At 45.2% G+C, this 16,845-nt stretch overlaps 1 protein-coding gene across 5 annotated transcripts in view; it reads right to left on the minus strand.

Moving 5' to 3' along the window:
• The window catches only part of UNC13B (unc-13 homolog B), a 236,655-nt gene that overhangs the window by 11,342 nt on the left and 208,468 nt on the right, over positions 1–16,845 (minus strand). For 4 of the 5 annotated variants that reach the window (XM_030817512.1, XM_030817515.1, XM_030817514.1 and 1 more), the window contains 11 exons: positions 16,337–16,564; positions 15,596–15,737; positions 13,393–13,562; positions 12,839–12,954; positions 12,335–12,498; positions 11,543–11,693; positions 9,751–9,819; positions 8,264–8,353; positions 7,784–7,912; positions 4,003–4,130; positions 3,256–3,341 (listed from right to left, as the gene is read on the minus strand). In XM_030817512.1, the coding sequence (XP_030673372.1) occupies positions 3,256–3,341; positions 4,003–4,130; positions 7,784–7,912; positions 8,264–8,353; positions 9,751–9,819; positions 11,543–11,693; positions 12,335–12,498; positions 12,839–12,954; positions 13,393–13,562; positions 15,596–15,737; positions 16,337–16,564 (1,473 nt within the window). The remainder of the gene's footprint in view (positions 1–3,255; positions 3,342–4,002; positions 4,131–7,783; positions 7,913–8,263; positions 8,354–9,750; positions 9,820–11,542; positions 11,694–12,334; positions 12,499–12,838; positions 12,955–13,392; positions 13,563–15,595; positions 15,738–16,336; positions 16,565–16,845) is intronic. The other variant, XM_030817516.1, reaches the window with a different exon arrangement.

Consider the following 16,845-nt stretch of genomic DNA (forward strand, 5'->3'; position numbering starts at 1 on the left):
ATCTCCAGCTGAAGTGGAACAGAGTACACCAACTAATCTTACCCTCTTGTTCAATGCTGAGCATTATCCTCAAATCTTCCTTCTACCTCTTTATTCATACCCAGTTGAATCACCAGCCCCTGATTTCACCTCCAAATGTCTCTGGAATCTATCCATTCCTTCTAGCCACGCTATTACCTGCCTAGGTCTCATTACCCCCATCTCTAACCTGGATTACTATAATAGCCTCCAGACTGGTCATTCTGCCTCCCAATCCACTCTCCACACTGTAGACAGAGCGACTGGCCTTTCTACATAATAATCTGATCATGTCAATCCCTTGCTTGACATATGTCAGTGACTCCCAACTACCTCAAGATAGAGTCCAAAAGTCAGCTGGGTGCAGTGGCTCACACCTGTAATCCAGCAGTTTGGGAGGCTGAGGGGGGCGGATCACTTGAGGCTAGGGGCTCAAGACCAGACTGGCCAACATGGTGAAACCCCATCTCTACTAAAAATACAAAAATTAGCTGGGTGTGGTGGCACACGCTTGTAATCCCAGCTACTCGGGTGGCTGAGGCATGAGTAGCTTGAATCCAGGAGGCAGAGGTTGCAGTGAGCCAAGATCAGCCCACTGCACTCCAGCCTGGGCAACAAAGCAAGACTCAAAAAAAAAAAAAAAAAAAAAAAAAAGAGAGAGAGAGAGAGAGTCCAAAAGCCTATGCATGGCTTACAACCTCCTTCACGATCTGACTCTGTCACACTTCTCCATCTTCAGGTCTTACTTATCTCTTCCCCTACCCTCTGAAGTGCTAGTCACACTGAACTGCTGCTTCCAGTTCTCCAAGCATGCCAGCTCTCTCTAGACCCCAGGTCTTGGACATGCTGTAGCCTCTGCTTGAAATGTTCTGTGTCTCCCTTTCTTGTCACTACCACCCTCCCGGCTAAATCTTATTACCCTTCAGGTTTCAGCTTGTACATCGCCTCCTTCAGGAAGCCTTCCCAGGTCCTCAGAGTCTGGGTTACATGGTTCTCCTGTGTGCTCTCAGCACCCTATACTTACTCCTTTTGTGGCATTATAACTTTGTGTTGTAACTGCCAATTTATACGACTGTTTTCTAGACTGCTCTGTGAGTTTCTTAAGGGATGGTGCTATGCCTTGTTCATCTCATTGGGTTCCAATAACCAGCACAGAGGCTGGCGCAGAGAAAATATTCAATAAACCTTTGGTGAATGGAGTGGGGATTTACTGTAAACTGGCAAGAAGGAGCTTTTGTTTCATATATTAATTGGGAGAGTTGTTACACAGTTGGGCTTATTTGTCAAAACTCATTAAATTGTATTCTTAAAGTGGTATTATTGTATTGTCTATAAATTATACCTTAATAATGTTGACTTACAAAATATTTGGCGAAGGACAGCATTTTCAACTTTCCTTTTATAGTCAGAGTCAATGCCACTCTCCTATTATCCAGGCCCCCAAACTCCTCCCCTTCTCTTGCCCTCCATATTCTGACAATCACGAAGTCCTGTTCTGGCTTCCTTCCAATGTCTATCAAAGCCCATTCTCCTCTCTCCACTTCTCTTCTCTAATCCCAGCAGCACCCTCTATCCCTAAATTATTACAACAGCTCTTCATTATCTGCATTCTCTGATTCTAGTCTCTCCCTATTCTAGCTGCCCTCATCTCCCACTGAGGTAGATCTTATTAAAATACTACTGGGTTCACATTGCATCTCTGCTCAAGAGCCTGCAATGGTTTCTTATTGTTCTTAAGAACTAAGATTTAGTCAGTGCTGTGTAAGTGCCAGGCAGTATGCTAAATACATCTCAGTACTTCATCAGTTCAAAGAAACAGATGCTATCATCACTCCCATTTTACAGATGAGAAAATGGGAGCTCATAAAAATTAAGTAGTTTGGACCAAATTCACAGTGCTACGTATGCAATGAAATTGAGGTTTGAAATCAGGCCAACATTAATTCTTTCTCTTAAAGTAGAAGTTTTCAATCCTTTTGTGTTTGTTTTAAACATTAGCAGAACTCCCCTTTCAAAAGAAATCTCACCTAGAGTTCCATGTAAGATTGATAAAAGCAGGGCTGGTTGAGCTGGCATCATGCAAGAGGCCTGGAGCCTAGCCTCTGAGTTTCCCCTTCAACTTAGCTCCTAAGATACTTCTGTTTGAAAACCTCTGCCCCACCTCACACTACTTCTCTTGTGGAGTTGATTCACTTTTCACAGGTGTTTTCTCTTTTCCCCCAAACCCACTGGAGCTAGAGTTCTTCAAGAACTGAGACTGTACTCCCCATCAGGCTCACTAAGTGGCATCTGGAGGGAGAGACCAGTGACCTCCTCCCTGGCCTGACAGCAAGCAGCCCTGCTCTGGGCTTGTGTTACAGAATGTACGCGTGTAGTCTGTGGCTGGCTCAAATGTAACACAGATCTTCAAGGTTTCTTTCAATCTCAAGACTCACTGATTCTAAACCTCACACATTGAAGAGTCTGAGGGTGGCCCAGCTGCCCTGCCATCCCACCCAAATAACAGATCCAGACTCTGCTTTGTCCTTGCCCAGATGGCTCCTCCTCCTCCTAGATGGGCTTTCACAGACTGAGGAGAGAGACTACCACACATAAAATGGCAGGAAACACTGCTAAATAGGTGAGTGCAGATGGGTACAGATAGGAAGGTCTGATACAGGTACGGAATGATATCTTTGTGGACCAAGGTAGGAAATGAATAAAAGAACAAGCTGAAGGAGTAAGATGAATAATAATTTGCCTGTGGACCTCCTCTATAGGAGAAGTGAAGGAAGAAGTATCTTCCTGGCATTGTCATACTAATCCAGAGCAGCTTTCAAGAAAAGCCAGGCCAGAGAATCCCCAACATAAGAAAACAATTACATCTATCTGTGTATTTAAGGTTTTCTGATTCTTTAAAACTGAAGTTTCACAAGACCACTCTCCAGGAAGTGGGCCACCTAAGAACACCCACCATGGGAGAGGTTCATCCCTGGGCTGGGAAGGTCTTGAACAGGCAGTTGCTCCAAAGCTGGAAGGAGGAACCTACATCCACACAGCCATTTTCATATTTCCTTTGGCTGCAACTTTGCCCACCCAAGGTCTCCTGGGGCCTACATCCCACCAGGCCTAGAATTCCTTTAATTTCTCACTATACCACTCACCCAGAACTTATAGTTGTCTAGAAGAGGAAAGGGACAGTGAACGAGGAGCTTGGGCTAGAAGCCTGGCAGCCCACTGATTTGGACAGATCCTTACCCTCCAATGCATATTTCATGTCTTGGGCAAACAGATGCCACATCACTTCCGCGCTAACTTTTCCCACATTCAACTCCTGAGGAAACCTGGATGACAGAAGAAATCACAGTCAGAGAATAAGGCAAGAGCCATTTGATTTGATTCATTTCAAGGCTAAAGTGCCTAGTTCTTGGAAGTCATATTGGAGAGAGGAGAAGCTTAGGGAACAGGGCTAGGTCCAATCTGGAGAAAAGGGGCCCAGGGGCCAGGGGCCAGTGGCAGGACAAGTGGGGGCAGAAGGGATACCCGTAGGCAAGATGGGCCTGGGGGCAGAAGATGCCCAGAAGGCAGGGAATTGAGAGGCAGAGACTCTCCAGGCAGAGGCTGGAAAGCAGGCGCAGGCACAGGCTAAATAAGCTGGAGGAGAAAGGGCAAGGGGTGGTGGGCTATAAGAAGGCCCACTTCATTCACAGTGGACAGACACATACACACATGGTCTGTGGATCCCCTGGGGCTCCTATGGCAGCCACAGTCCCAGAAGCCTCTCACTCCAGGGAGGCTGGCTCAATCTGGGCAGGGACCCCCATTAAGTTTCCACACCTGTCTCCAGAAACAGTTACCCAGACAGATACAAGGGACAGAGGGACAGACGGACGGACAGGAAGAAGAGGTGGCACTGCAAACATACAAAGACAGGAAAGAAAGAGGTTGTTAGACAGATGGACAGACCAACCACCAACAGACAGGGCCAAAGAGGGTGATACTCACTGGTTCAGAACAGGTGTGTAGGAATTCTTATCTTCTTCTATGATTGACACGATGAGTGTGATGAGCTTGGGCCAGAAATCCAGGTTCTGAATGCTGGGCCCTTGTTCCTCTGGAGGTAGCTCCTGCTTCTTGATCCAGAGGACACAGTGAGAGAGAGGGAGAGTCAGAGCAGAATGTAGAGGGTGTCTCCAACGATCCTCTTTCTCTTCCCCTCCCTATACCTCTTCCTCTAGAATCAAGGACCTTTCCTCTCCTAGAGCCTGTCTTCCACAAGACTATCCTTGTTCTGTAAGAGTGACTATTGTGAAATCCCTGAACACAGGGAGCCTATCGCTGAGAAGTTCTCTCCTCAGCCCCAGGGCACTGCTCTGATAAACTTGGTCAGTCCAAGAGACATAAAGATGCCCATCCTCCTTCCTTCTCTCAATTGCTATGGGCAGAGTAACTCCCTGGCTAAAGGAAACAGCCCCTCCATCCTCACTAAGTAGGTCTACTTCTATGCGGCCCCTACAGGCAGGCAGCCCTCCTCTTCTGGTGGTATTCCTCTACTGACAGCACACCATGACCACACATACACATCTCAGCTCTGAGAAGCTCTTTCAACTTCTGCAGGAGCTACTTAACAGATCTGGTGTGCATTTCAGCCTTTCAGTGGAGTAGGACTTCCCTTGATCCCCTGAAGTTATTAGGGGAAAGAACTGCATCTAGGAAGCTATTTGCCTAGCTAGATAAGAAAGGGCCTTACTTGGGAAGAGGCAAGGGAATACAATGGTGGCTTTCAGCTAAAGAGAAATCTCTCTATATTCACAGCCCAGAAAAGTGAAGGAGTCACCACAGGGAGGCTGGAACACACATTATCTCCCAGTAAGTCAAAGGCAAAGGTGGAGCTGCCCAGAAGGACAGGAACAGGGCCTTTATGTGGGATGTCATATGTCACTGGAAAGCTTCCACAGTCCTTAATAAGCCTGCATTATCAAGAAGTTCCTAGAAACCAGGACAGAATCTTTAATATCACTTAAATACATCTCTTCCTTTTATTTTTCTGTCACTGTCCTGGCTCAGGCTCTTATCATTCAAGGATTTCTGAACTGGTCTTTGATCTTCAATCCAATCCCTCCTCCTTGCAGCTATTGTGATCTTTCTACAAAGAAAATCTCAACGTGTTACTTCTCTGCTTAAAGCCCTTCAATGGCGTTCAATACAGTTTAAATTCCTTAGTTTACATCTTCCAGAATATGACTCTCAACCTCATACCTTACAACTCTTTTTGTTCCAGCTATTACCACACCACCACCACTTATTTACTGCTTATTATGTGCCACACACTCTGCTAAGACCTTTACACACATTAGCTTATCTAATCCTCACAACAACTCCATTGAGTAGAAATTATTATCACTTTCATTTACAGATGAGGAGAGTGAAGGGCAGCAAGGTTATATGACTTGTCCAAAGTCATGCAGTTGTGAAGAGCAGAACTAAGATTTGATCCCAGATAGCTGAATCCCACAGCCGGATGCTGTAAGTACCCTAAATTGCTATACTTCTTTATCTTATTTTTATTTTGTTTCTTTTTGAGACAGAGTCTCACTCTGTCGCCCAGGCTGGAGTGCAGCAGTGCGATCTCGGCTCACTGCAACTTCTGCCTCCTGGGTCCAAGCAATTCTCCTGCCTCAGCTTCCCAAGTAGCTGGGATTCCAAGCACCCACCACCACGCCTGGCTAATTTTTGTATTTTTAGTAGAGACGGGGTTTCACCATATTGGCCAGGCTAGTTTCAAACTCCTGACCTAAGTGATCCACGCACCCTGGCTTCCGAAAGTGTTAGGATTACAGGCGTGAGCCACTGCACCCGGCCTGCTTATATTTCTTTAAATTAACATGCTCATACATAATTGTGTGCCTCCAAGCATTCTATTTCCTCTACGTGGTATGCCCCTTCCCTCCAGCCCCTTCCTCTAGTTAATTCCTACTCCTTCCTCAAAATTCAGACTGAACTTTGCCTCTTATGAGAGGTTTTCTTGACATCCCTGGTCTGGGCTCCCAGAGCACCCTCTGTGAACCTTTGGTGTAAATGTATCAGAAAACTACAACTACAATAAAACATAGTAACAACAAAATAACAACAACAAAGAAACAATAAATGTAGTAATTTGCCCTGATCTCCACTAAACAATGAGATCCCCAAAGGCTGAAATGTCTCTTACTCAACTTTATGTCTCTAATGCTCTGTTAAGTGAATGGATGGACGAATAAACCAATGACTGAAGGTCAACAGATGGAAATTTTAAGACATCAACAGTTTATGCCAGTGTAAATATGGAATAAGGAAAAAATGAAATTGAGAGAAAGTAAAAAGCAGATACCAAAATACAAAGGCTAAAGAGTATCCCTGAATAGTTTACGAACTCTCTTTCAAAGTCTAGTTAATTCTCATGCTGGGAAATACAGACCAAATATTCAACCAGACCTCTGCATTAGTTGAAAGATCAAAGCTGAGAACAGTGTCTTTCCTCGACCACAGAGACTTCATAGACAGATGACAGAGGAGCCCAGAATGTATCAAGTAAAACAAAGGCCTCAGGAAAAACTCCCATGGACTTCAGAACCAATAGGAGGCTTTATAAACCTTAAAAGGAAGAAGCCTTAAATACATGGCTGGCACAGAAAGTACACTTGGGAATGAGAAGAGGCAGTAGGAACAAGATCTTAATCTTTATGAGGGTGCTCCTAGGAAGCTTTACAAATTAGATGTAGTTACCTAAAGATAAATGTCCAAGACATTTAGGTTGTCCTGCCATCATTGGTTGTCCAAATCCCACTGCCTTTTAAGGTCTATCTCAAATGTTCCTTGTTTTATGTAGCTTTTCCCGGTATCTGATCAAGAGTGCAAAAAGACTCTTCCTCCTTGGAATTCCTTTAATCTTATCCCTTTTTCAAGGCGCTTCAAACAGACTCCTTTGATTAGAGATATACATATACGTTTATGAGACTGCAAACTTACTGAAGGAACACTGTGCTCTCCTCAGACCCGGCCTAGAACAAACATTCAGTATTTGTTGGACTGAAGGGAATCCACTCTGCAAATGTATGGTCAGCAAGAAACTCCTAAGATTGGAATTGTAATTGAGTAATTGGAGCTAGAAGTAAGTTCTGGCTTTGAAATAAGTTGGGAGCATGGATCGGGGATACGATTAGAAGGATCTGGGAAAATGTACTAAGTCACCAGGTACTGACTTAGGGTGCCAGGCTAAAACAGGTGAAGTAGCTCAGCCTCACAGAAGGATAGGGTCAGTCTTGATAGCCAGTGGATGAATACAACCCAGAAGAATCACACATTTCAGAGAGAATTAGAGGGAAAAGTAAACCTTCCCAGAGCCAGCAGCTCAGAGACCACTTCAGATCTCAGAGGAAGGAAGCCCAGAACTTAGAAGAGTCCACAAGAGTCAGAATAAAGTTAAACTGGAGGGAGAAAAAAAGACTCTGGGATGGACTGAGAATTCACCTACTCAACCCCTGAACTGTACATGAATTTAGGTTTGCTTTCTTCAACATCATTATTGTTGCCATTTCTGTTCAATTCAGGTATGTCTCATCTTGCCCAGGGGTCTCTTTCCATCCACATATCTCACATGGTCCACATGGTTCATACTCCACAATTCACTCACCCTTGAGAACATCAAGTACTTTGTCCTGAGTGCCTTTCCACCACCATCATGAAGGAAAGCTGAGGCTCCAAAGAGCCACTGACAGCTGGCCCCACCTGATCCCAAACCTCTTACCAGCTGGTACTGGCAGCTGTATAAGTCGTGGCAGTTGTTGAAGATATATTCATATGTGGAGTTCAAACAGGCCTTCACACAATCCTTTACCACCTGGCTGGCTCTTGGAGGGCTTTGCAGTTCTTGTACCTGCCAATTAAAAGAAGAAGTATGGGCCCAAGGTCCTGCTCACCTGGGTGGGATATTCTCCTAGCACTACCCCAAACCTATTCTAGATTCTTTCATCCCTGTCTGGGTCCCTAGACCTTTCCCTGTGATGAAATTGCCAGGACAGCTGAGAGGGAAAACTTCCACCCCACCCTCATGGATCTATAGTCTATGTGCTCTCTCAGAAGTAACCCAGGGAACAGGTACACAGAAATGTAAGCTTAGAGGTGATGAATCCTGTAGCCTCAGACTCTGCCCAGTGATTCTTATTCTTCACGTTCCTGTAGCCAGGTCTCCAGCCCAGCACCACCCAAGCCCCAGTCCATTTCTTACCTTCATTCTGAAGAAAGTAATGCTGGTCAGCAAATCCACTGTGGATTTTAAGTCCTGAAGCCGTTCAGGACTCCCAGCAGGGAAATTATTCTGTTGCAAATCAAGCAAATGTAAGAAAGGAACAGAGGACTATGAAAACCTTCCCTGCCAAAAGTGAGGATATCAAAAGCTTCCCTAATTGTTACCTACTGGGTTTTTCTCTAGTTGAGCTGGCCAAAAACACTGTAATGTTACAGGTCTCCTTCTCTTTGTTCTACTGATGCAAATAGGCTCTTGCCAAAAGCAGGGGTTAATACTCCCCACCCTAGAAAGTGACACATCCTCCCTCCAGCCCTACTTCCCATGTAATGTATAAGCACTTGTACAAATGAACACACAGGCACGCACACACTTACACACATGCTTTTCTTGGATGAAGATTCTTACACACCAACAGTGAGTTCTTCAAAAGTTACAATCTAACTGTATATCCTGGAATATAAGTAGAGCCACACTACAGACCAAACTGAGGTGCAGGACCTATACTTTTTGTACAATAGACCCCAGCTCTTCTCTGCAGCCAGCAGATGGCAGATCTCTGAGCAGAACTGCTTTTGGAGTGAGTTCCTCAGGAATTTCCAGCCATCCTTACTTCATTCACTTTGGCACGAGTCTTAGGAGGGAGCTGCTATGAAGAGCTGAAGGAAGATGCTGAGTCTGTCTTCACATTAATGGTCAGTTTTTAAACCTTCAAATGGCAACTTATATGCCAAATATAAGATATACAGTCAGCTGTCCATTATTTGTGCAAATGGAGGACACTTGAGTGCAGACAATTAAAACCTCATTTCTTTTTGACTTTAAGGTTTTTATACTTACTTTTTAATGTGCATATATTGCCTGTTCTGAAAATTCACAGCACTTTAAAGCAAGTAATGAAGCCATTCTAAGATCTAACATAGGAGGAACTAAGAAACTGCCCATTTCCTTATCCTGTCCTGTCCCAGTACCTGTCCTCCTACTATACCTATTTCCTCCCTTTATACTAGGAATGGACATGCTGTCTGACACAAATTACTTGCAAAAGCCAAGCTACTCTCTCTCCCCCTAGCCAGATTCTCACACCTCCGCTGGAAAATGAGGAGAGTATGGAAAAATGCAAAAAAGAAATGTAATTAGGTATCTAATTTTTTAAAAGGGTACTCCTGGAAGAGATTATCCTCAGGAAACTCCCTAATGAGAATGTCACCAGAGAGTTTAGTAGTGTTAAGAATGAGGTTGGAAAGACAATGTCTATAAAAACTAACCATACCTGCTGCTATTTATACACCACATGGTCCCTGGAGTTAAAAGAACCACAGGAGTCAGTAGCATTGGCCATTTGGGTGGATGTGATGACACAGACCAGTTTTCCCTGGCCTCAATCTTTATAGCCAAGATTGGCCTACAGTCTCTCTGGGACTGTGCTTGATATCTATTATCCTGCCCACAGCCATGTCTTCACTCACCCTGTATGTAGAGAGGTCGATCCTCAGTGAGTTGTGTAGCTGGTCCAGCAGTTTTACAAATCTCTCTTTCTGAGGGTGAGAAACAAATAATGGGGAAGAAAAAGAGAAACTGTGCCTGAGTCCCCTAAACTATAACAGAAACAGAACCACCCCTGGATGAGTAGAAAGAGTTGGGAGGCATTGGGTTGGAGACACATCCCTGCCCATGGGAAGAACAAACAGTGTAACGGAAAAAATGAGATAGACAGTCCCTGTTCTATCCCTTTGCAGCTCTGTCCCAATCTCGGAACTCTCACACTGACAAGGAAAAAGCCAAGTCCCTGGGGGGAGAAATGGCTCCTTCTATGCAAGAGTCAATAGGGCATGATCAGTGCATCTCTATCCCTTTGGGACTGTAACTTATCTTAGTTCAATAAGAAGAAACTCCAAACACATTCTCTCTTGAGTCTGAGGTCTCCTGACTTATCTCGGGGTAGTGCATAACAGTTATACAGCCACAGCCTAACAGTGATGATGGGAGGGAGAAACTGATGCATTTGAAAGGTAACAGGGCAGGCAGGAAGGGGTCTCTCTTTAAACCACATTCCACACACATTTCCCATAGTGTATACTTTTAAAATGTTAAAATATCTAACATATACTATTTTAATAGCTGATTTTCATAGAAAAAGTATAATTAGACGTGGAATCATATGCCTGCAGGATGTTGGCATCCCACTCCTAGAACTCATATATTGATTAATGAGTAGATATTGATTAAGTCAATACATAATGAGATGAGGCAAAATGGAACAAATATTTGACTAGCTTAATAAATTACACATCTACAGAAAGTTCAACAAAAAATTCATTAGTACCAAAAAATCAGATTTCATAGACTCAGTGAATTGGGGTGATATCAGTAACTGTATGTCCAAAATGGTAATTTTTGTGTTGGGTCAGAATTATTTTATCTAGTTTATACTGAATTAATGTCAGGTGACATTCTGAGTAATGACTCAACTTCTCAGGTACCTTAACCCAGGAAAGGCACACCCTGGATAGGGAAAACAGTCTAGACACTAGAAAAGGGACAGGTTCAAGTGCACACTGGCATCATTGCTTAGACATCAGTCTCATATAAACTCAAGTAATATGAATCCGTCACAGACAGACTGAACAAGATTTTTAAAAGTCCATTTGTGGGCCTGCAAGACTGAAGAATATGGAAGAACATGGTAACTCAACCAAGTTGTTGGCCCAGAGGGGTTCTGGCCAAGCCCAGGTGGTACCACCCCCAACCACCTTCTTTTCTTTATCTGTGTCTGAGGAGAGGTTATTAGTATAGTCTGCATACCCATAAGGAAACAAGAAACAAGGTTCATCTATCAAAATGGTAGCTATCTGAATTTTAAGCACATCAAGTAACTCTATAGGACCAGCCAAGCAAAATCAAACTTGGCTGGGCACGGTGGCTCACACCTGTAATCCCAGTCCTTTGGAAGGCCGAGGCGAGTGGATCACCTGAGGTCAGGAGCTCCAGACCAGCCTGGCCAACATGGCAAAACCCCCATCTCTACTAAAAGCACAAAAATTATCCGAGTGTGGTGGCGGGTGCCTGTAATCCCAGCTACTCAGGAGGCTGAGAGAGGAGAATCGCTTGAACCCAGGAGGTGGGAGTTGCAGTGAGCTGAGATCGCACCACTGCACTCCAGCCTGGGCAACAGAGCGAGACACTGTCTCAAAGAAAAAAAAAAATCAAACTTTATTAATTGCTAACAAATGCAGACATATGTGTTTACACGATACTTACCCCAAAGTTGGAGGCTGCAAAGCGATCAGATGCAGAGACATTGGTAGAGGCAGTTGTGTGGGCATAGTAGGCATTGATGTTGGCCAGTAAGGTGCTCATCACTGCTGGCACACCAGGACACATGTACTTGGATGATAAACATGCAAAGTGCCTGAAAAACACAGCACCCTCAGCCTCAAAGACTCTTCAGGGCTTGCAGCAAAAGCCAAGCAGGAACTCAATAAAAGTTTATTGGATAAATGAAGCACAGCCAGGGCAATTGCTGCCCTCTGCTTGCTGAGGGCTGCTTTCTGTGCACAGCTCTAGGGGCAGCCTCACTGACAGAAAGGCTACCCTGCTTCTCATAGCAATCTGGAATTCCCATTCAAGGAGTCCTGGTCAACTCCATACACAGCTGCTTTCCCTGCAGTTTAGTGTCCTCTTTGACCTCCCAGGCCAGTCTAGGCCAGACCAGTTGTCACAAACACATGTACATGAGCACACATACCCTGTCTGCTCAGGCCTGTGATGTCTAGGCAGGCTTGTCCTTGCATACTCTCACATGCCTTTTTCCCTGCAGAGTTCCCTCAACTCTGAGGCAGACAGAAATACCTTTTCTGTGAGTTACAACATTCCCTTTCTACATATACCCTTCTTGTCTTGGGGTATAGATCCATCCCACCCAGCTCAAAGAGGAAAGTAAAGGAATCACTGCATGCTACCCCACTAAGGACCTGCCCACCATGTCAGTGTGCCTTAATTAGCCACCCCAGCAATTAGTAGCCACTTCCCGGTGCCCCAGCAGAGACTCACGTCATGGCCTGATATATGGACTCAATGCCATAACGCATGGCAAATTCATCCACAATTTCTTGGGCTGTCTCATCAAAGTACACCTTCCAGGCATCATCTCCTCGAGCTTCAGGGATGCGGACTCCTCCACTGCCCTGAATGTCTGTGAGGTAATGGAAAAGATTCTGCAGGACACAGAGCAGAGAAAGGGAGTGGGTTAAATACATATGAAAAACAAAAACAAACTTGGTGGTAAAGCCCAGAAGAATGTGCATAAGGTTCCACAGAAATTCTGTCCTTCCAGTCATTGCTCAGTTCCTCCTGTGGCCCCAGTAGGCTGTTCTCACATTAGTGGAAGAGAATGTAGTCTGAGTTCAGTCACTCAGACTCTCCAGGGTAGCAGAGTGAATCAAGGATAAAATTTAAAATGGGCCTCGGATTCCAACCACCTAGCAATCCTACTTATGGCTAAAGGCCTCTCCCAGCGCTGCTTTCTGATCCCCCACCTACCAAGGGCTGGCTCACCTCATGGAGACACGTATACTGCACGTGGTATGGGGCTACTTTCTCCTCCCCCTTGATCTCCACACTGATTTGTAGTCGGATAGCCCCTGAGACGGCTGATTTGTCTGTCCTCTTCTCTAGGAAGGAAAGAAGACTGGAGATTGACACCAATGCAACTAGACAGCATAGAGAGTTCCATTCTGGCTTAACCCAAAGAAAAGAAGGGGCCAACCCAAGGATTCACCAAATAGGGTGAATCACTCCAGTGACCACATATTCCACAAGTACCCTTGAACTAGCTGGGTAGGAGAACAGGAGTGTGGAGGGGGGACAAAAGCACTAGTATGAAGATTAAAGGGCCTTCTGAAACCTAGAGAACGTTCAGCCAGAGTGAGTCGCAGCCACTGCCACTCCTCTGTCCCCCATCCCTCTCCACAGTCAGTTCTTTGCAGGTGAGACAGGCTCTGTATAGAGGTATGCTTTGGGGACAGGTGGTGGTTTTGGTAGAAGGACTATTCCCAGGTCCTCTTCATGCTCTCCCTTCCAAGCAACTTTCTCAGGTCCAGTTTCCTCACCCAAGTTGTACCAGACGTCCATCTCGCCACTTAGGGTCCGAACCTCAATGATGGTTTGGCCAAGGAAATCATCGGACTCTCGCTTTAGGCGTTGCTTTACTCTTGACTTGATGTCATCATCCTCATCCCACACACGCACCTTAATGCGGTCAGAGGAGTTGTGGCACTCACTGTGAGAGAATTAGGCAGGTTCTGTTAGGGGCAGACCCAGTAGCGCCAAATCCTGTTACTTCCTATTCCTTCCCAAAAGCTCCGACAGCTGCACTTGAGGCCCTGGAAGAGGAGAAGTCAGAGACAGCAGTACTAAAGTTCCAAGAAAGTTGGGCTATCCTAGCAAATGACTCTTCATTCCTTGGCCTGGGTGGCTCTATCTACCACTGTACAGTTCTTATTGTCCTAGAACAAATGGCAAGCGGTGGAGGGAAGAGTAATTCAGGTCAATTCTGACTTCCTATACAGCTAGCTGTATCAGCAACACCAAGAGGAAAATAGCTAGACATGCCATGGAGCTCCAGGAAGCAACTGCTAGCTCCATCCTCAGAGCCCAAGACATGAAGTCAATAAAGGTGCTAGACATGTCCATGGTAGGCCCATACGGCTGTAACTGTTTGGCTTTCTATCTAACTCTCTCATCTGCCTAACTATGTGCTTGGTGAGCTTCTATATTAGCCTATCATATCCCATTGAATTGTCATCTCCTCTATCGGGTTTGCTTTGGAGAAAGTTTTCCCAGGTCTTCTCTCAAGCTCTCCTCTCCAACAGCTGCTTTCTGGGATCTGTTGTTTCACCCAAAAGTTGTAACTGGCAAATTTTGCTCTTCCTTTCCCTATGTTCTTATGATATCTTTCCACATTCCATTAAAATATTACAGTATAACCACCGCTCTGTGGGAAGATAATAGACAAATCAACAAGTAGCTTCTTGAAGCCAGGGATTGTTCTATTCATTTTTGGATACACTATATTATGTATAGTGTCTTGTACAGAATATGAGCTTAATAAACTGTTTACTAAAAGTGGGCAAAAACGACCAAGAGCTAGTTCATTTTAGATTAGTCATAAGAAGAATTCAAGCATGAACTATTCAGATTCTCAAACAGGTGTTTCTCCTAGTAGCTATTAATATTATCTCTGGATTAGAGATTAATTTTACTATATCCTAATCCCTTTTTTTTTCTTTTCTTTTTTTAGATGGAGTCTCACTCTGTCACCAGGGTGGAGTGCAGTGGCATGATCTTGGTGCACTGCAACATCCACCTCCCAGGTTCAGGGGATTCTCTTCCCTCAGCCTCCCGAGTAAGCTGGGACTACAGGCACCTGCCACCATGCCTGGCTCATTTTTGTATTCTTAGTAGAGATGGGGTTTTGCCATGTTGGCCAGTCTGGTCTGGAACTCCTGACCTCAGGTGATCTGCCTGCCTCAGCCTCCCAAAGTGCTGGGATTACAGGTGTGAGCCACCACGCTGGCCCTAATCCCTTTCTACATGAATCTTCTGAGGAGCCAACAGAAGGAGGCCTCTACGTAGCCAGCCTGCTTGGCTGATTCAAATCCAACATCCTGACCCTAGCCCTTATTAGGGAGTGACAAAGCATGTGGATTCTCAGACATTAGTTTGCCATTTTTCAATAACCATCCTTTACTGTCATAAGAAATAGTTTGTAAGAAAGTGAGATAATAAAAAAATGAGTGAGGGTAGAAGCTGAGGCAGGAAGAAACACTACCTTTATGGGAAACAGCAACTTCTTCAGAACCCAGATTTCCACTTTCAAGTCAGAATTACCCAGTTTTAGGACAAGGACACTCCCTCCCCATTCCTTGTAAGAGCCTTCCTTATGAGAGCTTAACCCTACTGTACCTTCCTAGGCAAGGATAGTAGAAACAATAAGGCAGTCAGTCCCTGGTTCTGTCACTGAGCAGTAAAGTAGTAAAATCTTTCTACTGCTAGAAAAAGCAGGATGGGGTGCCCTAGGGCCCCCTTAATAGCCCTGGTGAAGACAGGGTATGGGCACAGTAATCCTGACACAACAGGTCATGAGAAGAAAACCAGAGAAAGAATAGCTGATACCTGAGCGAAGCATGTGAAGAAATGAGTTTTCTCCCCTGCCTTTGCCCAATCTTCAAGCTCAAGCCCAGAATGGCAGGATGTGATCCTGCTCCCCCAATACACACAGTCCCAGGTAAGACAAACCTCTCTGTGACTTACAAATGGAACTTTTCCTCCCAAACAGGATTCAAGTTTCCAAAAATGGTCTTGGTACGCTTCTTAGTTTTGCCGACTTGCACAGTCACGTAAGGGTCACTGGATCCTGTTTTGTCCTTGGCTTGTAGGCCCTGGGCACACACCACTGCAACCCAAGTATGTATAGGAGGCTTCAGAGTCGTTCAGAAGCCCCCCACAGCACTACTCATATGCTCTCCATCTTAGAGCAGTCAATGCTCCTTACACAGATACCGTAATCCCATTCCTCCATATTTATTCTTTGTCCTGGGCCACCAGCCTTTCCCTTAAAGCCCAAGCATCCCATCTCCCTACCCAAGCCCTAACTGACCACTTATCTCTACATTAGTCCTTATACCCTCTTATATATACACGCTTCAGCCCCACCCAGTTAGCAAACCACTGGTTAACTACTCCCTGGTCCCCTGCCCTTCCCCTCCCTCCTCCCCCCACCTCTTATAATATCAAACTGTTAGCCAAGTCTACAGCGTTAGGTTGTTAGCAAATCCTTGTATTATGGTTCATGTTGTTTGCAGATAGCAATCTTGCCTTTCCGGCACCAGGTTCTAGGTAAGGAGAAGTGATGAATAATGAGGGCTTTCCGTCCCAGTGATTTCCTTTTTCTTTCTCCCCAATCCCTTGCTCCCTCACGCTCAGGATGTTTCTTCCCCAGTCTCCTCCCCATAGCCCAGGCCTTCCTGTCCCCTCAAACTGTGGCCTGCTCACCAGTAATGGTGATCTTGGCCGACCATTTGGAGGTGCCATCCAGTACACTCTGCTTCACTGTTTTCATCTGCTGCACATGGGCAGCTTTGTTCACTGTGAAGACGTCCCGGATAACTTCAAAGATCTCTGGCTTATTTCGCTCTCGGATCTTCATGCGGTCCTTCATGGCCATGATAATGTTCTGGGTCCGGTCCTCAGCTCCATGTTTACAGCTCTTTTCTGCAGCCCCTGAAGGTGGCCAGGAACACAACAGGTCACCTACCAGACCATCAGTTGAGCTGAGGAATGGGGCCCAGGAGAGGCTGCAGAGCAGTGGAGAAACTATGCAGCCAGCCTGATTGCTAGTTCTCAGCAATTAAGCAAGGGCCCTCTGGCAACTGCACTTGCCACCCCTTCATGATGGGTTTTGGCCAAGTCATTACTAGCATTTGTCTTTAGGCAGTCTTTTCAGAGCCCATCTCTACTGCTGACTCTGTCCTACCTGTCTCTTCATGTCTAACTTAGCCATG

Source organism: Nomascus leucogenys, chromosome 8, assembly GCF_006542625.1.
Source record: "Nomascus leucogenys isolate Asia chromosome 8, Asia_NLE_v1, whole genome shotgun sequence".
Lineage (NCBI taxonomy): Eukaryota > Metazoa > Chordata > Mammalia > Primates > Hylobatidae > Nomascus > Nomascus leucogenys.